Genomic DNA, 22,339 nt, shown 5'->3' on the forward strand with positions numbered 1-22,339 from the left:
TCATTCTGCAAACAATTCTTCCAAATATCAGAAAAATAAATCTATAAAGAGAAAAAATTTAGTTCTTAGAGAAGCCTGTTCAGAGCAGGTTGGTTTTTTTTTTTTAATTGGAGGATAATTACTTTACAATACTGCATTAGTTTGTTGCCAAAACCAGCATTTGAGAAACCAAGCACCATACTCGGAGAGTTGGAGAACTCAGGTTTATTACGCTGGTGGGCCCAGAAGAGTTAACACTCCAAGGTCTGAGCCCCAAACAAAGGGATTGCAGGGTTTTTATAGGCAGACTGTAGTGGGCAACACTAGCTGTTAATAGGCTGATTTAAACAAAGGGGTTTCGCATGTGCGGGAACAGCAGTCAAGATGGGTAGGGGGATGCCTGACCTGGACAGGCATGATTAAGCAGGTTTGCAGGGGTTGGGCAATTGCAAAGAGCAGGATAAGGGTGAGTGAGATGAACTCCAGTTCCTACTATTGCAATTCCCCACTTTCTGAAACTATGTGAGCCACATGAACTACAATTTGCAAGGGGCAACCTGAGTTCCAGAGGCCGAGGGAGAAAGCGGTTACGTTAAATTTTAACTTCTCCTCTTCAGTTTCTGCCATACATCAACATGAATCAGTCACAGGTACACATATGATCCTTCTCTCTTGAACCTCCCTTCCACATCCCATCCTAAGAACAGATGCTCTTTGCTAGCAAAAATATACTTGATAATTCATTACGTACAATCTTAAATGCACCATACATTTTCTTCTTTTTTGATGGAATTATACAAGAAGAATTTATTAAAATTCCTGTATCTTTAGGGCACAAACCTGCAGGAGAATTACAACAATCACATATGGCTGTGTTATTTATGCACGCCCACCATAATCAAAATAGAAAGATAGTCATCTTTTGATCAGCTGCAGTAAATCAAAGACTGAATTATCTTTCCATAGACATTGACTTTTACAGAAATAACGTCCCACATTTTAAAAAGTTGATAATTCATCTAAATGGATTTTGTGCAATTAGTAGTACTAGCTAGCTTTTTAAATTTTGCAGTTGGTGTAATTTCCTTTCTCACTCGAAATAATATTCACTTTTAAATTTAATGTGGATTCCGTTTTAAAGGAACTTCTACGATTTAGTCCAGACAGAACATGGACCTGCTCTGTTTCCATTCTTAAGCAGATTTATGGCAATTGCACCGGGACAAAAATACCACCAGCCCTCTTCAGGATTTTCATCCTCTGTCCCTCCATTGGTGTCACTGGGAGATCCAATGACATGTTCTCTACAGAGGGAACAGATGTGAATTATTCAGCCACAGAGAACTCAGATCTCACAGAGCACTTTATTGCGGGGGTGGGGGGGACTGGAGGTTTCCAAAGGATAAATGGGGGTCCTGAAAGTTGAAGAAATAGGATCACACACTGCGAAGGGATCAAAGAGCAAAGGGCGTTATGTTTGAACAGTAGCTGAGCTGGAGGAAAGGATGTCAGCAAATCATGGGGCTCCTCAAGGGAACCACCAAGGTCTTCGCAGCTAAGATTTGACTAGTGGAAGCCAACATGGAACGTCTGTCAGGCACACCTGGAGAGATCCCTGGAATAAGAGCCAAATCCTGGAGGTTGTTCCAGCTGTCTTTATCCCAGCCAGCTGACTGACTCTGCAAGACAACAGGATGAAAAATGATGTTCTGGTGAGATGCTGGGGCCCTTCTCACCTTCAGGACCATAGCTTGCAATTAATGGAAGAAAGGAGATGGTATCATTTTTATATCATTTCACAGGGAGAGAAAACAGAAGCGGAGTGTCTTCAGGGGCTCATAGAGTGATCGTGTGCTCTGGCTTTTCCCATAGTCCCAGTTTATGCCTGTTGTTCCCACTGTAATAATTAATGGCATCTCCTTTCACTCTTAAAAGTATCTTGGTTTGGTCAATAAAGCATGTGGTTGCCCTGGCTATAATCACCTTAAGAAAATAAAAAGAATCAGTGACGAGGTTTGATAGAAGTTAAGGCCTGGAGCGACTGGCTGGTGCATGGTGCCCAGCTCTGGGTCAGTTCACTGGGCCTTCTTCTGACTTGATCTCAGCTACTCCACCACCTCTGCTTACTCTGTCTGTACCCACCATTCATTTCATATTCACCCACATCCCTTTGACCACTGTTCCCTTTCCCACCCTCTCTTTCCCAAAACATCCTCTACTTACCCTTCTGTGAGCTGCATTCTTACCTCTGGATCACAAGCCCCAAGACTGCCAGGCTTCTGGAAGGGACCGGTCAACACCAGGCCTCCCAGGGTGGCCCAAGTTAGCATGGAGACTGGGACTTACTTCTCCGGGGGCAGATAGCTTGGCAGACACTTTCAGATTGGAAGTTGTTATTGTTCCCTTGGCAACCTCCATAGATAAATGAGGAGCAGGTTTCTTTTTGCTCATCGTACCACCAGCGCACAAAGAAGGCGTTGCAGGGGCCAGGAACCTTTGGCAAAGTGCACACATCTGCAGGGAGATTGAGGGGCAGAGCTGTTTGGATGTCTGCCTCCCTAAGGAACATTCCAAGCACGTGCAAAGGCATGGGGTGGGAGGGCAGCAGAATGCAGAGGCATGAAAATTTTAGCGCACGCACAGAACTTATCCTGCATGGATGCTTCAGGAATGTTTACAGTAAAAAATCCTGAATGGAAGCATTTACTGAACAACTGTTTTGTGCACAGTCCTAGGAGGTACAAATAGAGTTCTTTAGAACCTCAGAGTCTGAAGCACGATGAGCACACAGTTATTAAATGGTCAGACACTGTTCTCAGTACTTGACATATATTAACACATAGTCTTATGAGGTAGGTCCTCTTATCATCTTCATTTTTCAGATGAACAAACTGAGACTCAGAGCGGCTAAGTCACTTCCCTAAGGTCACATATAGATTGTAAGGGATTTGAATGTAGATAGTCTGTTGCTTTTAACACTGAAGCCAGATCCTTTACTCTGACTGGCAAGGCCCTGCCTTGTCAGAGCTTTCTCTACCAACTCTAGCTTTATCGATCTCATCTCTTACCATACTCATGCTCTTCTCTGCTCTCTGGGCTTCCTAGCTTGAGAATGGTGTCTTCTCACACAGGGCCTTTGCACATGCTGTTCCCTATGCCAGAAACGTCTGCCCTTCCATTTTTCCTACCTTCTATCCCTCTTTCAGATCTTAGATCACGGATTCCTTTTCTGTCCCCCCGGCTACACTGAACAAGTGGAGCCCATCATGGGTGTCAGGACCACTAGTAAATGTTTGTTTAATGAATGAATAACCCTTGATGAACAAGGTCTTCTTTAGAGCTCAACAATATGGGCAGAGAGAAAAGAGTGTAGGAGATCAAAGATGTCTAGGAGAGGCATCCAGAATTTCTACAGACAGAGAGACCAGAAAAGAAGCTAGGAAATACAGATTATATACCTATTTTTTATAGCTATCATGTCACCTGCCACCATGCTGGCATTTGATGAGACTTCAGTAGCTACTTAGCATCTCAGAGGATCACAAAATACTCACACCCTTCTTAGAAACAGGAAAACTAAGACCCTTAGAGGAAAAATTACATTACTCACATCACACGCCTAAATAGAGGCAGAAATGAGATAAAACCCACTTCTGTCAACACCCTCCCCAGCCCAGCACTGACAGGATTTGTGCCAAGTTGAAGATGCACCCCGGAGAGGGCAATGGCACCCCACTCCAGTACTCTTGCCTGGAAAACCCCATGGTGGAGGAGCCCGGTAGGCTGCAGTCCATGGGGTCGCTTAGAGTCGGACACGACTGAGCGACTTCACTTTCACTTTTCACTTTCATGCTTTGGAGAAGGCAATGGCAACCCACTCCAATACTCTTGCCTGGAGACTCCAAGGGAAGGGGAGCCTGGTGGGCTGCCATCTATGGGGTCCCACAGAGTCGGACATGACTGAAGCGACTTGGCAGTAGCGGAAGATGCACCCGGTCTCTTGGTCAGAGACCAGTCATTAGCAAACCAGGGGAGGAGAACGACAATACCAGAGCAGGTGGCAGAAAGTGGGGGGAGGGGGGAGGGTGTCAGGTAATACAGGGGATTGGTGAGTTACCTTTGTTGACATCTAAACATTTCTTTCCACAGCTAAACGGGCAACATTTCATCTTCTTTGGGCAATCTCTGCTGTTCATACATAGGTCTCTTTCTTGTATTTCACATCTTACCCTGTTTCGGGGACACTGCCCTGAGGGACAAAAGGATATACTCGTCTGGAACCTTGAAGGGGCTGGAGCTCCCCCCTTCCCAGGACCAGGACACCATCACCAAAGGAGGGAACCTGTTTTTACTTCACTTCTCACCTTCAGGGAGCTCAGAATTTCCCCAGCGATACCCCCACTCCCAACCACATAACCGCTCAACATCTGATCTCCAAACCCATCATCCATAAGGTTCCAGGGACAGAGATGCTTGTCCCAGGACTATCCTTGTCACTTGGCCTTCCCGTATTTGGATGTTCCCTGGCTGGGGGCAGTGGGGTTGCAGCTCTCAGTGGTTGCAAACTCCCTTTCTGGAAGCAGGGCTTTTGAATTCTGTGCATCCCTCCGTTTGGCAGGAACTGTCCCTGAACCCTGATTTTCTTCATTTGCCGAGAGGGCTGTGTGGAAGATTCATGTGACAAACCTTGTAAAGCCATCGTCAAGCCGCCCGGGACATCATCAGCATCCCCATCCACCATCCCCATCCTCCTCCTGCTCATCATTATAACCAGTATTGATTAAGGGTTTACTGTGTCCCTGTTCATTTCTCTTCAGTCCTCCTTACAGCTCTTCTGGGTAAGCTTTGTCCATTCACATTGTGTAAAAAAGGAGGTGCTGTAAACTTGCCAAGTTCACACGGCTACCAGGGAGTGAAACAAGATTTGGCCCTGCCGTGTGTGGCTCCACTGCTGTCTGAGGGCTCAGTTTCTCTCTGCTGCTAATGGCAGGGGTCTTCATTATGTCAGCATTCCAGGGGGCTTTCAAAGACCCTTCTTTACCCCAAAGGCAAAGATCCCCTGTAGGTGTGGAGGTGGGGGTGGGGAAATTTTGGAGGGCTACAGTGAGAAGACCTAGAAGTTGATGAAGGTGGTGCTGGGGGCAGGGAGTAGCCTTTCTTATGGGGAATTTTCCCGAATTCCCTTAGTCTGTTTCATCCAAACCCTTCCAGGAAGAAGCCCTCTCATAATTATGGTGGGAAGTCAGTTGCCACAGGCTCGGGTTCCTGCATTCACCAAGGACATCTTAACCGGGAGGAAAGGAGCTAAAAGGAGGTCTCCGGATATGGTTCTTCTTTCTCCCCCAGGATTCCAGACAGAGGTGGGGGAACACATTTCTCATCAGCAAAAATTTCTTTTCCTTCCTCCCAGCCAAGCTCTATTTCTCCACTAGGAAGACTGAGTCTTCAATCTTGCTTTGATACTTACTTTGATACTTACTTAGAAAGAATGCCTCCACCAGCCCAGGTTTCTGAACACCCCCCAAGATAATGAATAGTATCAGGATTGGCAAAACTCCGAGGAACCCCATTTCAGGAGGGACTCGCCTGCCTGGCAGCATCAAAACCAGGAACTCCTGCTCTGCAGCTTCTGCTTCTGAACTTTGGCTGCCCCAGCCTAGCTTGACACTCCAGGAAACCATACATCACTGGAGCCAAGCCAGCCACACTCCCTCTCCTGGGGAACGACAAGCCCCGGAGGCCATCAGTGGGACTAGCTGACTCCCACAACGTCAACCCTTGCGGGGAAGAGCTCTTTGATGGGCAGCTCCCTCTTTTCAACCACGGAGAAGGACAAAGCTTGTCAGGGGCTTCTAGACCCCCTAGGCAGAAGGGCATATTTGATTTCAGGATCTTCTGTTTTCCAGGGGGAGTCTGGAGATCACGAGGATCCCAGTTCTCTTGTCCCCTTCTAATCTTACTCTTCTCCTGACGTATCTGTTTTGGTCTGCTTATTTTTCTCACACTGCTTTTGCTTGTTTGTTTTTCCTTCTCTCAACACCTTTCTCTTTTGCTGCCTATTATTTCTCTCTTTTTCTTTGCATTTCCCTCTGTCTGGGTTTCTTTCTCCCTGCCATTCATCCCTCTTCTGTCTTTCTCTTCCTTCTTTGGGGGCCACCCCTTTTCGTTGCGTGTGTGTGCTTAGGCGTTCAGTTGCGTCCAATTCTTTGTGACCCCATGGACTGTAACCCGCTAGGCTCCTTTGTCCATGGGATTTTCCAGGCAAGAATCCTGGAGTGGGTTGCCATTTCCTTCTCCAGGGGATTTTCCTGACTCAGGGATCAAAGATCCCTGCATCTCCTGCATTGATGGGTGGATTCTTTACCACAGCACCACCTAATTGGATAGGCATCACCGTTCTTTAATCATTGTCAGAGAGTAAAGGTATTGTCATGGGTAGCATGTCGGGGAAGAAACAGGCTGATTTGAAAATGAACCAAATCTTCAGAAAGTGCCTGTTAAAGTTGTGGTGCTTTGAAAGCTGGAGAGGAGGTTATAGCTAATAGAGAGCTTCTATCACCTCTGAGTGTAATTTGGAATCAGTGATGCAGGCAGTGGTGGAGGGGGGGATAAATGTCAGTTATGACCTCATAGCTAGCTGCAGCAGTGGGGCCTGAAGAATGTTCTGTTGAACTTTCCAATTTAAGGCTTGCAGCATCCATAGGTCATATTCTTGGCTTGTCTCTGATTTTACCTGCAGCTGTAGGAGACAGATCTAGTTCATTATTTTTTTTCCTAATCCATGTCTTAAACTGGGGTGGAATTCACATTACATAAAATTAAGAATTTTAAAGTAACAGTTCAGTAGCTTTTCAGTACCTTCGTAACATTACACAACTTTCACCTTTATTAATTCCAAAACATTTTCATCACTCCCAAAGAAAACCTCATACCATTAGCAGTCACTCTACACCCTCTCCAGCCTATTCCAGCCCCTAGCAACCACTATTCTCTTCTTATCTTTATGGATTTACCTGTTCTGGATAGTTCATGTAAATGGAATCTCATAGTATATGACCTTTTGTATGTAACTTCTTCAGTTCTGTCGCTCAGTCGTGTCCGACTCTTTGCGACGCCATGAACCACAGCACACCAGGCCTCCCTGTCCATCACCAACTCCTGGAGGCCACCCAAACCCATGTCCATTGAGTCGATGATGCCATCCAGCCATCTCATCCTCTGTCATCCCCTTTTCCTCCTGCCCTCAATCTTTCCCAGCATCAGGGTCTTTTCCAATGAGTCAGCTCTCGGCATCAGGTGGCCAAAGTATTGGAGTTTCAGCTTCAACATCAGTCCTTCCAATGAACACCCAGGACTGATCTCCTTTAGGAAGGACTAGTTGGAACTCCTTGCAGTCCAAGGGACTCTCAAGAGTCTTCTTCAACACCACAGTTCAAAAGCATCAATTCTTCTGCACTCAGCTTTCTTTATAGTCCAACTCTCACACCCATACATGACCACTGGAAAAACCATAGCCTTGACTAGATGGACTTTTGCTGGCAAAGTAATGTCTCTGCTTTTCAATATGCTGTCTAGGTTGGTCATAATTTTCCTTCCAAGGAGTAAGTGTCTTTTAATTTCATGGCTGCAATCACCATCTGCAGTAATCTTGAAGCCCAGAAAAATAGTCTGACACTGTTACCCCATCTATTTGCCATGAAGGGATAGGACCAGATGCCATGATCTTCGTTTTCTGAATGTTGAGCTTCAAGCCAACTTTTTCACTCTCCTCTTTCACTTTCATCAAGAGGCTTTTTAGCTCCTCTTCACTTTCTGCCATAAGGGTGGTGTCATCTGCATATCTGAGGTTATTGATATTTCTCCTGGAAATCTTGATTCCAGCTTGTGCTTCCTCCAGCCCAGCATTTCTCATGATGTACTCTGCATATAAATTAAATAAACAGGGTGACAATACACAGCTTTGACATACTCCTTTTCCTATTTGGAACCAGTCTGCTGTTCCATGTCCAGTTCTAACTGTTGCTTCCAGACCTGCATACAGATTTCTCAAGAGGCAGGTCAGGTGGTCTGGTATTCCCATCTCTCTCAGAATTTTCCACAGTTTCTTGTGATCCACACAGTCAAAGGCTTTGGCATAGTCAATAAAGCAGAAATAGATGTTTTTCTGGAACTCTCTTGCTTTTTCCATGATCCAGTGGATGTTGGCAATTTGATCTCTGGTTCCTCTGCCTTTTCTAAAACCAGCTTGAACATCTGGAAGTTCATGGTTCATGTATTGCTGAAGCCTGGCTTGGAGAATTTTGAGCATTACTTTACTAGCATGTGAGATGAGTGCAATTGTGCAGTAGGTTGAGCATTCTTTGGCATTGCCTTTCTTTGGGATTGGAATGAAAACTGACCTTTTCCAGTCCTGTGGCCATTGCTGAGTTTTCCAAATTTGCTAGCATATTGAGTGAAGCACTTTCACAGCATCATCTCTCAGGATTTGAAATAGCTCAACTGGAATTCCATCACCTCCACTAGCTTTGTTTGTGGAGGCCCACTTGACTTCACATTCCAAGATGTCTGGCTCTAGGTGAGTGATCACACCATCATGATTATCTGGGTCATGAAGATCTTTTTTGTACCATTCTTCTGTGTATTCTTGCCACCTCTTCTTGATATCTTCTGCTTCTGTTAGGTCCATACCATTTCTGTCCTTTATTGAGCCCATCTTTGCATGAATGTTCCCTTAGTATCTCTAATTTTCTTAAAGAGATCTCCAGTCTTTCCCATTCTATTGTTTTCCCTATTTCTTTGCACTGATCACTGAGGAAGGCTTTCTTATCTCTCCTTGCTATTCTTTAGAACTTTGCATTCAAATGGTGGATCTTTCCTTTTCTCCTTTGCTTTTCACTTCCCTTCTTTTCACAGCTATTTGTAAGGCCTCCTCAGACAGCCATTTTGCTTTTATGCATTTCTTTTTCTTGGGGATGGTCTTGATCCCTGTCTCCTGCACAATGTCACAAACCTCATTCCATAGTTCATCAGGCACTCTTGTCTATCAGATCTAGTCCCTTAAATCTATTTCTCACTTTCACTGTATAGTCATAAGGGATTTGATTTAGGTCATATCTGAATGTCTAGTGGTTTTCCCCACTTTCTTCAATTTCAGTCTGAATTTGGCAACAAGGAATTCATGATCTGAGCCACAGTCAGCTCCCAGTTTTATCTGTGCTGACTGTATAGAGCTTCTCCATCTTTGGCTGCAAAGAATATAATCAATCTAATTTCAGTGTCAATCATCTGGTGATGTCCATGTGTAGAGTCTTCTCTTGTGTTGTTGGAAGAGGGTGTTTGCTATGACCAGTGAGTTCTCTTGGTAGAACTCTATTAGCCTTTGCCCTGCTTCATTCTGTACTCCAAGGCCAAATTTGCCTGTTACTCCAGGTGTTTCTTGACTTCCTACTTTTGCATTCCAGTCTCCTATAATGAAAAGGAAATCTTTTTTGGGTGTTAGTTCTAGAAGGTCTTGTAGGTCTTCATAAAACTGTTCAACTTCAGCTTCTTCAGTGTTACTGGTCGGGGCATAGACTTGGATTACCATGATATTGAATGGTTTGCCTTGGAGACGAACAGAGATCATTCTGTTGTTTTTGAGATTGCATTCAAGTACTGAATTTTGGACTCTTTTCTTGACTATGATGGCTACTCCATTTTCTAAGGGATTCCTGCCCACAATAGTAGATATAATGGTCATCTGAGTTAAATTCACCCATTCCTGTCCATCTTAGTTCGCTGATTCCTAGAATGTCAACGCTCACTCTTGTCACCTCCTGTTTGACCACTTCCAATTTGCCTTGATTCATGGACCTAACATTCCAGGTTCCTATGCAATATTGCCCTTTACAGCATCAGACTTCTCTTCTATCACCAGTCACATCCACAACTGGGTGTTGTTTTTGTTTTGCCTCCATCCCTCCATTCTTTCTGGAGTTATTTCTCCACTCATCTCCAGTAGCATATTGGGCACCTACTGACCTGGGGAGTTCCTCTTTCAGTGTCCTATCTCTTTGCCTTTTCATACTGTTCATGGGGTTCTCAAGGCAAGAATACTGAAGTGGTTTGCCATTCCCTTCTCCAGTGAGCCACATTTTGTCAGACCTCTCCACCCTGACCCGTCCGTCTTGGGTGGCCCCACACAGCATGGCTTACTTTCATTGAGTTAGACAAGGCTGTGATCCGTGTGATCAAATTGGCTAGTGTTTGTGATTGTGGTTTCAGTGTGTCTGCCCTCTCTCAGCACCTACGGTCTTACTTGGGTTTCTCTTACCTTGGACGTTGGGTATCTCTTCACCGCTGCTCTAGCAAAGCGCAGCCGCTGCTCCTTACCTCAGACATGGGGTAGCTCCTCTCTGCTGCCACCCTGACCTCGGACATGGGGTAGCTCCTCTCTGCCGCCACCCCAACCTCGGACGTGGGGTAGCTCCTCTTGGCCACCACCCCGACCTCAGATGTCGGGTAGCTCCTCTCGGCCACTGCCCCTGTGTGACTTCTTAGCAGAATGTTTTTGAGGTTCATCCACAGTGTAGCCTGCATTAGTGCTTCATTCCTTTTCATGTCTAAATTTTGTTTTGTTTTTGGCCACATCACACAGCACACAGGATCTCTGTTCCCTGACAAGCAATTGAACGCACACCCCCTGCAGTGGAAGCGCAGAGTCCCAACTACTGGGCGACCATGGAAGTTCCAATGGCTGAATAATATCCGATGCACACCAATAGCTTCCCACAAGTATCAGAGCTCTGCTTCTCTGCTCTGAGTTCTTTCTAACTTCCTAGGAACTTGGTCAGCTTGCATGCAGAAGAGTCTGGAAGAGTGAGGGATTTAACAACAAACATGCATCCAATAGAGGATGAAAGTCAATGACTAAACACCTCAGCTTCCTCATGAATGAAGAAAATTCAGAGGCAGGTTTTACAAGGTTCTTTGGAAGGTCCCTAATGGGATTAAGCTGCATTTTCCCACCACGGTAACCAACATATAATCAGCTCCTCTCTTCCTTGTATCACTATCCCACTCCTCAATTTGTATTTCTTGAAAGATCCCAAATAAACTTACTTTCACCCATGCCCTTCTCCTAGAAAGAAGCAGCACCCAAGAGCCCTTGCCTTAAGAGTCATATGATGCTTTGAAAAAACAGAGGAGTCGTATAGCAACGTCCCTGGAATCCTCAACTCTCAAGGTTCTGAGTATCTTCATTTCCTTTAATGATGTCACCAGAAAGTGTAATATGCCAATAGACAAATCATTCAGGCTCAGAGGCACAGGACTAAATTAAGTGCTTTATTGGGAAAAATGAGAGCTTCACAGAACAAGCAGTTCTAGAAGTTGGACATAAAGATAAGAAGCATAGAGATGGGATCAAAAGAGAAAGATTATGTCTAAAAAGAGGCTGAGATGGAGAAAGGGGAGACAGGCACCAGGATTCAGTTTAGGGACGCTCTCAGGCCTTGGAACACTGGAAGTAGAACAGTGGAAGCCAGCCTGGATCGTCTGCAGGCACACGGACAGCGCTTGGTCATAAACTGAATCCCAGTGGCGGTTGCAGTGTATCATTTCACATTCAGGAATTAGAGCCTGTTGAGAACAGAGGATAGGACCAGCTGAGCTTCTAGGACTCAGCTTATTTTCCAAACTAATCTTGAAGTTATGTTTGTACATCTTCTCACAGGAGACTAAAAGGAAGTAGGTTTCCCTGGAAAACTCTGAATGGGATGTGGCTGGGAGTGGGTTGCTGGCGAAGAGTCATGAGGGGAAATTGATGGCCTAGAAGGGTTGATTGGTCCACCTGTCTAGCACTAGGCTGGATGTCCTGTGATCTCTCTGAAGTTAGTCTCTGAGACCTCACCATGTCTGCATCCTCTCCTACTCCTAATACTTGCCAGCTTTGATCCACAACCACATCCCCTCCCAACCTCAGTTTCCCAACAAGCCATGGTCCCACCCTCTGCAAGGCTCATTCTTACCTGCTGATCAGAGCTGGTCAGTTCCTGGTCTTCACCTGGTCTGTCAAGGATGCAACTATCCTGGAATGGGCCAAGCAACACTCCGACTTCCCCTCTGAGTGACCCTGGCAAGGATGAGAGACTGGGGCCCCTGGGACTCACCCTTTGTGGAACAGGCACTCTGGCACACGGCTTGGGATTGGAAGTTGTTATTGTTTCCTCTACAACCACCATAGATGAAGCTGGAGCAAGTATTATTTGTCTTATCATACCACCAACGATGGAAAAGAGCCATGCACGGGCCAGCTTCTTTGGGCATACTGCATATGTCTGCAGGGAGATGCCAGAGTTGAGGTTTTAAAGTGCCCACACCAAAAAAACCCACAAAACAGCAGCTGTTATTCTCCCCCTAGTAACTAGCACAGACGAAACCAAACAGGCTCCTTTTACCTTTTCACACCTCGGGAGCCCAGTTCCATTGATATATTTGCCCATTTGTAGAGCAGAACAAAGCTGTTTGGCTGTCTGCATCCCCAGGGAACATCAGGTCAGGTCCCCACCTTCTCTTCAGGTCACTGGACTGTCTCCCCAGAGAGTGAGGAGCCTCTGTTTTCAGGGCTGTGCGCTTAACTCGGGGCATGCACATTGACCTCCCACATTACCAGTCTTGTCCTTGACTTCAGTAAAATGAGGATGCAAACTCCCACCCTGCTCATCACCTGGGGATGTCCTGAGGTGCAAATAAGATCACCCTCAAGGCCCGCTAAGTTGTGAGCTCCTTGACTGTATCTAAATGTGCAGTTTCTAGTGCAGCGCCTGGTGAGAATTTCATTCTGAATGGATACAGGAGTGCTCAAAAATGCCAAATTATAAGCCACTTACTCTTCCCTCCAAACCATGCCAAAGAAAGAGAATATGGAGTCAGAATCAAGGGCAAGTCCATGCAGGGAATGCAAGGGGTAGTTTTTCAGATTGTCAAGCCCCTTTTTTCCCTGCAGTTAGCTTCTGTCCTGTTATGGATTGAGTACCCCCCTACACACAATTCCAGTTCAAACATTGAAGACCTAGCCCTCAGCACCTCAGAAGGACCGTGTTTGGAAATAAAATTGGGGCCTATATCAGTAGTTAAGATGAGGCTATACTGGGATGGGATGGGCCCCTAATCCAAAATGACTGGTGTCCCTTAAAAAGGACAAATGCTAACAGATAACTAGTAAAGACCCACTGTATAGCACAGGGAACTCTACTCAATATTTTCTAATGGCCTATATGGGAAAAGCATCTTAAAAATAGTGGATAAATGTATTACTGATTCACTGTACGGTACACCTGAAAGTAAGATAACATTGTAAATTAATTATACTCCAATAAAAAAGTTAATAATAAAAAGGGTAAATTCTGACACCGACACACACACACAGGGAGGACACCATGTGAACATGAAGATAAGGGATCTCCATGGCATGGAACACCAGAGATTGCCAGCAAACCACCAGAAGTTAGAGGAAGAGGTGTGACACAGATTCTCCCTCCCCACCTGACAAAGAACCAACCAATTTGCCAACACTTGACCCTGAACTTCTAGCCTGCTGAATGGTGAGACAATACATTTCTGTAGTTTAAGCCATCTTGTTGGTGGTATTTTGCTACAACAGTCCTAGCAAACTAACACAGGTCCGAGCTAAACGATAAGTTCCCCAAGAGTCAATGCCCACAGCTAAACAGTTGAGTCCTGTTGATTTTTACCTTCTCAAAGCTCACCTGTCTGCCCCTCTCCTGAAGTCTCAGGCTGTCGGGAGAGCCTCAGATTGATCTTCCAGCCTCTATCCTTGGCTCCTACAATCAGTCCTTCCTGCTGCCCACTAGAGAGAAGGACCTGATGGATCCGAGACCAAGCTAATTGAGTCATTTCGCAGCTAAGACCTTGACTTCATGAGCAGGCCTTCCATGGCCTATAGACACTTCATTGTCTGGCTCCTGTTTGGCGCTCTGGCCTCCTCCCCTACCACAGTCCCCTTTTGAGCTTCAGGCTTCCACAATCTTCAACAACCCCCACACACACCTTTCACTCCATTTTCCCTCTGCCACCTTTCCATTGTTCATTAATCACACTGTTATTCTCCCTTCAAAACCCTTCCCAGACATCAACTCCACTATGGCATCTTGAACCCCATTCTACACACCACACCCCACAGGTGCCGAACTTGATCCTGCATTTTTCTACTGTGCTTCCGAGTTGTGTGTGTGTGTTTGTCATTTTTTTCATCTCCCATCTCATCTATGAAGTGGTGAGCTTCTGAGGCAGTGAGCAGAGACCATGTCTGATTTCATCTTGGAACCCCATTCTTAGCAGGTGGTCATGTAGAGTGTTCAGTTCAGTTCAGTTCAGTTCAGTTCAGTTGCTCAGTCATGTCCAACTCTTTGTGACCCCATGAATAGCAGCATGCCAGGCCTCCCTGTCCATCACCATCTCCCGGAGTTCACTCAGACTCACAGCCATCGAGTCCGTGATGCCATCCAGCCATCTCATCCTCTGTTGTCCCCTTCTCCTCCTGCCCCCAATCCCTCCCAGCATCAGAGTCTTTTCCAATGAGTCACCTCTTCACATGAGGTGGCCAAACTACTGGAGCTTCAGCTTTAGCATCATTCCTTCCAAAGAAATCCCAGGACTGATCTCCTTCAGAATGGACTGGTTGGATCTCCTTGCAGTCCAAGGGACTCTCAAGAGTCTTCTCCAACACCACAGTTCAAAACCATCAATTCTTCGGCACTCAGCCTTCTACACAGTCCAACTCTCACATCCATACATGACCACAGGAAAAACCATAGCTTTGACTAGATGGACCTTAGTCGGCAAAGTAATGTCTCTGCTTTTGAATATACTATGTAGGTTGGTCATAACTTTTCTTCCAAGGAGTCAGCGTCTTTTAATTTCATGGCTGCAGTCACCATCTGCAGTGATTTTGGAGCCCAGAAAAATAAAGTCTAACACTGTCTCCACTGTTTCCCCATCTATTTCCCATGAAGGGATGGGACCGGATGCCATGATCTTTGTTTTCTGAATGTTGAGCTTTAAGCCAACTTTTTCACTCTCCTCTTTCACTTTCATCAAGAGGCTTTTAGCTCCTCTTCACTTTCTGCCATAAGGGTGGTGTCATCTGCATATCTGAGGTTATTGATATTTCTCCCGGCAATCTTGATTCCATCTTGTGCTTCTTCCAGTCCAGCGTTTCTCATGATGTACTCTGCATAGAAGTTAAATAAGCAGGGTGACAATATACAGCCTTGACATACTCCTTTTCCTATTTGGTACCATCCTGTTGTTCCATGTCCATTTCTAACTGTTGCTTCCTGACCTGCATACAGATTTCTCAAGAGGCAGGTCAGGTGGTCTGGTATTCCCATCTCTTGAAGAATTTTCCACAGTTTCTTGTGATCCACACAGTCAAAGGCTTTGGCATAGTCAATAAAGCAGAAATAGATGTCTTTCTGGAACTCTCTTGCTTTTTCCATGATCCAGAGGATGTTGGTAATTTGATCTCTGGTTCCCCTGCCTTTTCTAAAACCAGCTTGAACATCTGGGAGTTCATGATTCACTTATTGCTGAAGCCTGGCTTGGAGAATTTTGAGCATTACTTTACTAGCATGTGAGATGAGTGCAATTGTGCAGTAGTTTGAGCATTCTTTTGCATTGTCTTTCTTTGGGACTGGAATGAAAACTGACCTTTTCCAGTCCTGTTGCCACTGCTGAGTTTTCCAAATTTGCTGGCATATTGAGTGCAGCACTTTCACAGCATCATCTTTCAGGATTTGAAATAGCTCCACTGGAATTCCATCACCTCCACTAGCTTTGTTCGTAGTGATGCTTTCTAAGGCCCACTTAACTTCACATTCCAAGATGTCTGGCTCTAGATGAGTGATCACACCATCGTGATTATCTGGGTCGTGAAGATCTTTTTGTATAGTTCTTCCGTGTATTCTTGCCACCTCTTCTTAATATCTTCTGCTTCTGTTAGGTCCATACTGTTTCTGTCCGTTATCGAGCCCATCTTTGCATGAAATGTTCCCTTGGTATCTCTAATTTTCTTGAAGAGATCTCTAGTCTTTCCCATTCTGTTGTTTCCCTCTATTTCTTTGCATTGATCACTGAAGAAGGCTTTCTTGTCTCTTCTTGCTATTCTTTGGAACTTTCCTATATCTTTCCTTTTCTCCTTTGCTTTTGCCTCTCTTCTTTTCACAGCTATTTATTTGTAAGTCCTCCCCAGGGAGCCATTTTGCTTTTTTGCATTTGTTTTCCATGGGGATGGTCTTGATCCCTGTCTCCTGTACAATGTCACGAGCCTCATTCCATACTTCATCAGGCACTCTATCTCTCAGATCTAGGCCCTTAAATCTATTTTTCACTTCCACTGTATAATCATAAGGGATTTGATTTAGGTCATACCTGAATGGTCTAGCGGTTTTCCCTATTTTCTTCAATTTGAGTCTGAATTCGGTAATAAGGAGTTCATGATCTGAGCCACAGTCAGCTCCTGGTCTTGTTTTTGTTGTCTGTAGAGAGCGTCTCCATCTTTGGCTGCAAAGAATATAATCAATCTGATTTCAGTGTTGACCATCTGGTGATGTCCATGTAGGATTTTGCAAATGCTGAGGGTAAAACAAAATGTATCCTGACTGGAACTGAATAAGTCATTCCTTGAGCACCTACTACATGCTCAATGCTTAAAGAGACAAAGTATGGCCTCTGTTATATAGGAGCTCCCAGTCATGAATGACTGAATAATGTGAGCTAACATGTGTCACATATCTGTTAGACGCCAGGCATTGCCCTAAGCATTCCACCTGCATAAGCATATTTAATCTTTCAAATAACCTTTAACATTAGTCTTTTTGCTATCTAGAATCTGAGGCATCACAAGGGAAAGTGGTTAATTTGCCCAAGATAAATAGGCTGGTGAGAACTGGAGCTAAGATTTGAACTCAGGAAGTCTGGATTCAGAATTCCTCAAACTATAGGCAAACGAACAATCCACTGTCCATCTGCCTGTCCACTGCCAAGTTGACTTCACTTTCTACATCCCTTTCAGACACATCTGACTCTTCCCGACCCTCTCAGCTACTTAGTCCAAGAAACCACTTTTTTTTTTTCATCTAGAAGTTCAAGTCACTCCATTCCCGCCTCGTAGACATAGTAAAAGCCACACCACGTGCCCACCCACCTCAGTGAATTTCCATTGATCTTAAGATCAAGGTGAGACCCTCGTCCAACAAGAACCTACCTACCAAGAACCTTTTTCCCTTTCACCATGTCCATGCTCATGTACAAAGTCTTGACGGCAGGACGCCAGAATCCATCAAGACTGTGTACGTGTGCACTGCCTGTGCCTGGAAGCCCTTCCACCCACTTTTCCCCCAATTTTGCTACCCATCCTTCTGAACTCAACTCTAGTTTTACTTTCTCAGGGAAGGCTTCCTCAACCTCTTTATAATAAGTCAAATCCTATTATACGTCTCAGAGACACTCAACAAACATTTCTTAAATGAGTGAATAAAGAATCTCTGATAGTCTTAATAAATTCAACAGACATAGAAGACGAACTTATGGTCACCAAAAGGGAAAGGAAGGAGAAGGGATAAATTAGGAGTTTGGGACTAATAGATACATCCTACTATATATAAAATAGATAAACAACAATGAGCTACTGTATAGCACATATAGAACTATATTCAGCATCTTGTAATGCTTAACAATGGAAAAGAAACTGAAAAGAATATATATATATATATATATATATATATATGAATCACTTTGTTGTACACCTGAAACATTGTAAGGAACTATACTTTAACTTTTGCCTTTATTTTATTTTCAAAATTTAAACTTTTTATTTTTTATTGAAGTACAGTTGATTAACAATGTTATGGTAGTTTCAGGTGAACAGAGATGGGACCCTACATACAATGTAATACATATACATTATGTATTGCATAATGTAATACGTATACATTACACTTTAATTTAAAAAAATAAAATAATCCTTGATAGTCTTTCTGGAGCTGAGGTAGATGGGCATGGAGGTAAGACTGCCTCAGCAAAGGATAGGCCCTCTGGTCTGGAGTGGTCAGCAAAGATTTCTTAATGCTAAAGTGGATTTGTATAGGCAGGCAGTGAATCTGGAGCCAAAAGCTATTTTTTTGTATTTTTAAGAAATTCAAACATCTTAATTATCATTTGCAGCAACAATGTTGATATATGGTGAACCAATAGTGGCCCCCTGGGGACTAAGAAAATCATAAGGGTAAGAAAATAATAAGAGTGGAAAGGAGCCATGAGACTTTCTGGTTCAATCCCAACCTTATACCTAGATTTTGCTTGCAGAACCTGAGACCCAACAGGATGAAGATACTCCCTAATGTCAAATAAGGGCAGTGATATATCTAAATTTCAAGTTTCCCAAGTCCAGCAATCTTGCTCAGAGACCAGCCCTTAGTGAAGAAGGGACAGGGCCAGCCCAGAGGAGCAGAAAGGGAGGATATGGGTAAGGGGCTGGTTATTGAGACTCTCAGTATTTGTTTACCTTGTTGGAGGTTTATGCATTTTCTTCCGCAGCTGAAGAAGCAACACTTCTCATGCTTCGGGCACTTTTTGCTCTTTGAACATTCGTCCCTTTCTTTGAATTCACAATTACTCTGGATTCTGGGACACCTCTCTAGGGAAAGACTGACAATGAGTCTTACAGTCATAGTGCCCACCCTTCTCCAGACCCAAGGCAATTCTGAGGAGTCAGGGGAATTTCCTTTTGCTTTGCTCATCCCCAGGAGTCCTTTTCCTGGGGGCTTTCATTTATTTCCCAGCACTGCCTGCACTAACCTCTCTCCTGACCACCCCTCACTCTCTGCCTCCTTTCCCCTAGCCCCACCGGCTAAGGCAAGATTTCTCAACCTAGGCACTGGAGGCATTTGGGCCAGATAATTATTTGATGGCTAGAGGAGGGACTTCCCTGGTGGCTCAGACGGTTAAGTGTCTGTCTATAATGCGGGAGACCCAGGTTTGATCCCCGGGTCGGGAAGATCCCCTGGAGAAGGGAATGACAATCCACTCCAGTAGTATCGCCTGGAGAATCCCATGGACAGAGGAGCCTGGTAGGCTACAGTCCCTGGGGTCACAAAGAGTCGGACACCACTGAGCGATTTCAATTTCACTTTCACTTTCACTAGAGGAAGGTTGTCCTTTTGTAGGGCGTCCATTGTAGGACGTTTAGCAGCATCCCTGGCCTCTACCTACTAGACTGCCGGTAGCACTCCCCGGTTGTGACAAACAAAAAAGCCTCTAGACATTGTCAATGTTCCCTGGAAGGCAAAATGGCCCATTGAAAGCCATTGGTCTAACTAAGCCAATCTAGTCGCTTTGGGCTGGTTGAGAAAACAGTGTTTGGGAGTTCCTCTGGGGGGCGCTATTGTGCAGCAATATTGTTCACCCTGGCAGTCAGCCTGCTGGGTTTTTTAATTCTCATTCTTGGTTTACAACTTACTGTCTCTGAACTTTGGTTTCTTCATTTATAAAATCCTTTTAGCCTTACAGAGAGGTGAGGAAGAATTAAGACAAAGCGTGTAAAGCTCTAATCATCGTCACAGATGCCCAGTAATATTAACTAATATTGGTTAAGTTAACCATAGCCTAGCACTATTTCAACCATTTCAAAGAGGTTATCTCATATAACCGGCGTAATTGTTCTATGACACTAATTCTATTAATAGCCCCCATTTTGAAGATGAGGAAACTGAAGCATAAGGAATTTAAGCAGAATTTGTACCCACCAAGGCTGACTCCCTCTCTTTAAATCCCTTCTTTCAGAATGTTCAGTAAATGGTAGCAATTATCAATATTACTCTATTTGTCATTATTCAGTCGCTCAGTCGTGTCCGACTCTTTGGGACTCCATGGACTGCAGCATGCCGGGCATGGAGTATTACTGCCTTAAATTCAAAGGAACTTCGAAAAGTCAAGGAACCTCTATGGAGGTGGGAACACTTTCTAGAACTACATTTGAAAGAATCAGGAGTTAATAGAGGTGCGTTTCAAGAAAGGGGGCTATTTTTGTCATAGAGTGAGGGAAAAGTCCCTTAGGAGTCCCAGATCCTTATAGCCCCTCCCCTAAATGCTAGATTTTGTGATACCCAACCCACCACCCCACCAACCCACCTCCCCTCCACCCCCACTCAGAAAGACCTTCCATTTCAAAGGGGCTGAAAATACAAATTGCCCAGGTCTGGATTCTTGCATTCACTGAAGAGAAATTCCATAGAAAAGAAAAAGGGAAAAATAACCCAAATATCTCCCTCATCCCTAACCCAGGCCCAGGGCTAAGGTGGTGGAAAGCTTTTTTCTTCCTCCCAGCCATATTCTTTCTCTCCAGGGCAAGGGCTGAAACCCCAGTACTTACGGGGAAAGAACCAATCAGTCAGAGCAGGTCCCTGGACGTTCACTAGAAGGAGGGATAACACCAAGATGCTCAAAAGTCCAGAAGACTCCATTCTGAAGGAAAGCTGTCCTGCTGGTGGTTCCAGATCATAAAAATGTCTGGCTGCCTTTGTCCAGCCTAATCTTTCAGTGGTCAGTGTCTTGGATACTTGAGAGCTGGAGTCAAGCCAGCCACCTCCTTTCCTGATGGGAACACTGGGTTCCTGAAGTCATCGATGTGACTAGCTGGCATCCACACCCCACAGCCCTGGGCAAGGGTCTCTTACAGGTGGCTCTTGATTGTTAGCCCCCTCAACTGCAGTGGGTCTTCTGGTCAACCAGGGCAAGTGGGCAAAGCTGCTCTCACTTTCCAGGCTAGCTTAGGAGTGAATGCCACCATCAGAAGTCTTCATCTTGGTAACTTTGAGAGCTGTAGGATGACCTCATTCTCTATTCATTTGCCATTCCAACTGGCACACCCCCTCTTGTTTTGTTTGATCCATGTGCGTCTATTGAGCTCTTAGTATCTCTTTGTTTCTGTAAGTCTCCCATGGTCCCTATGTTTCTTTGTCTCCCTCTCCCACACTGGCCTCCCATCCTCCTTTTTCTCTTTGGCTCACTCCACTCAAACTCTTTGACTAAGACCAAAGAGTAAAGATGTTGCCCCAGAGTGATGTGGGGAGGAGGAAGCAAGCTGATAGCAGAGTTTGCAGATAACGTTTGTCAAGATTGCATTGTCCTGAGAGCAGGAAGGAGGGTCAGGAAGGTTGGAGCTTATACAGAGCATCTACCATCTGGTGCAAACTCCCTGTTGTCTGATGGGGAACTTTGAAGGGAAGAGACCTGCCTGAGAGACCATAACTCAGTAAAGGTCAATAACACAGCAGAGTTTCTGGTTTTTAACTAACTAATGGACCTCTAACTAACAGACGGGCTGTGGGAGAGAAAGGGGTGTTGCTGTAGGACTTGTCAGCTTTCCTTCAGCTACGGAACCCAGAACCCCAGCCCATCAATCAGTCCTGGTAGTTCAGTTCAGTTCAGTTCAGTCGCTCAGTCGTGTCCGACTCTTTGAAACCCCATGAATCGCAGCACGCCAGGCCTCCCTGTCCATCACCATCTCATGGAGTTCACTCAGACTCATGTCCATCGAGTCCGTGATGCCATCCAGCCATCTCATCCTCGGTCGTCCCTTTCTCCTCCTGCCCCCAATCTCTCCCAGCATCAGAGTCTTTTCCAATGAGTCAACTCTTCTCATGAGGTGTCCAAAATACTGGAGCTTCAGCTTTAGCATCATTCCTTCCAAAGAAATCCACTTCAGTATTCTGGCCTTGAGAACCCCATGAACAGTAGGAAAAGGCAAAATGATAGGATACCAAAAGAGGAACTCCCCAGGTCATTAGGTGCCCAATATGCTACTGGAAATCATTGGAGAAATAACTCCAGAAAGAATGAAGGGATAGAGCCAAAGCAAAAACAATACCCAGTTGTGGATGTGACTGGTGATAGAAGCAAGATCTGATGCTATAAAGAGCAATATTGCATAGGAACCTGGAATGTCAGGTCCATGAATCAAGGCAAATTGGAAGTGGTCAAACAAGAGATGGCAAGGGTGAACGTTGACATTCTAGGAATCAGTGAACTAAAATGGACTGGAATGGGTGAATTTAACTCAGATGACCATTACATCTACTACTGCGGGCAGGAATCCCTCAGAAGAAATGGAGTAGCTATCATGGTCAACAAAAGAGTCCAAAATGCAGTACTTGGATGCAATCTCAAAAACGACAGAATGATCTCTGTTCATCTCCAAGGCAAACCATTCAATATCACGATAATCCAAGTCTATGCCCCAAGCAGTAACGCTGAAGAAACTGAAGTTGAACAGTTTTATGAAGACCTACAAGACCTTCTA

The 22,339-nt window shown here is 44.8% G+C and overlaps 1 protein-coding gene across 1 annotated transcript; it reads right to left on the minus strand.

Moving 5' to 3' along the window:
• Positions 1–1,324: 1,324 nt before the first annotated feature.
• On the minus strand, positions 1,325–20,549 carry LOC106990163 (eppin-like). The gene is made up of 6 exons (XM_042230195.2): positions 20,411–20,549; positions 18,545–18,676; positions 12,129–12,296; positions 4,097–4,228; positions 2,326–2,493; positions 1,325–1,658 (listed from the first exon to the last, which is right to left on the minus strand). Exons 1-6 carry the CDS (start codon positions 20,499–20,501, stop codon positions 1,636–1,638), a joined length of 714 nt encoding a protein of 237 aa, XP_042086129.1. The 5' UTR covers positions 20,502–20,549; the 3' UTR covers positions 1,325–1,635.
• Between the last annotated feature and the right edge of the window lie 1,790 nt (positions 20,550–22,339).

The sequence above is a fragment of the Ovis aries genome, chromosome 13 (assembly GCF_016772045.2).
Source record: "Ovis aries strain OAR_USU_Benz2616 breed Rambouillet chromosome 13, ARS-UI_Ramb_v3.0, whole genome shotgun sequence".
NCBI lineage: Eukaryota > Metazoa > Chordata > Mammalia > Artiodactyla > Bovidae > Ovis > Ovis aries.

What these genes read in the sequence shown, in the direction of transcription:
- LOC106990163 (XM_042230195.2), bottom strand. Translation starts at nt 20,501, where the DNA reads ATGGAGTCTTCTGGACTTTTGAGCATCTTGGTGTTATCCCTCCTTCTA. An exon ending in ATGCATAAACCTCCAACAAG is followed by an intron (nt 12,297 to 18,544) that starts GTAAACAAATAC and finishes ATCTCCCTGCAG; the next exon opens with ACATATGCAGTATGCCCAAA. An exon ending in AGCTATCTGCCCCCGGAGAA is followed by an intron (nt 1,659 to 2,325) that starts GTAAGTCCCAGT and finishes GTTGTCTTGCAG; the next exon opens with AGTCAGTCAGCTGGCTGGGA.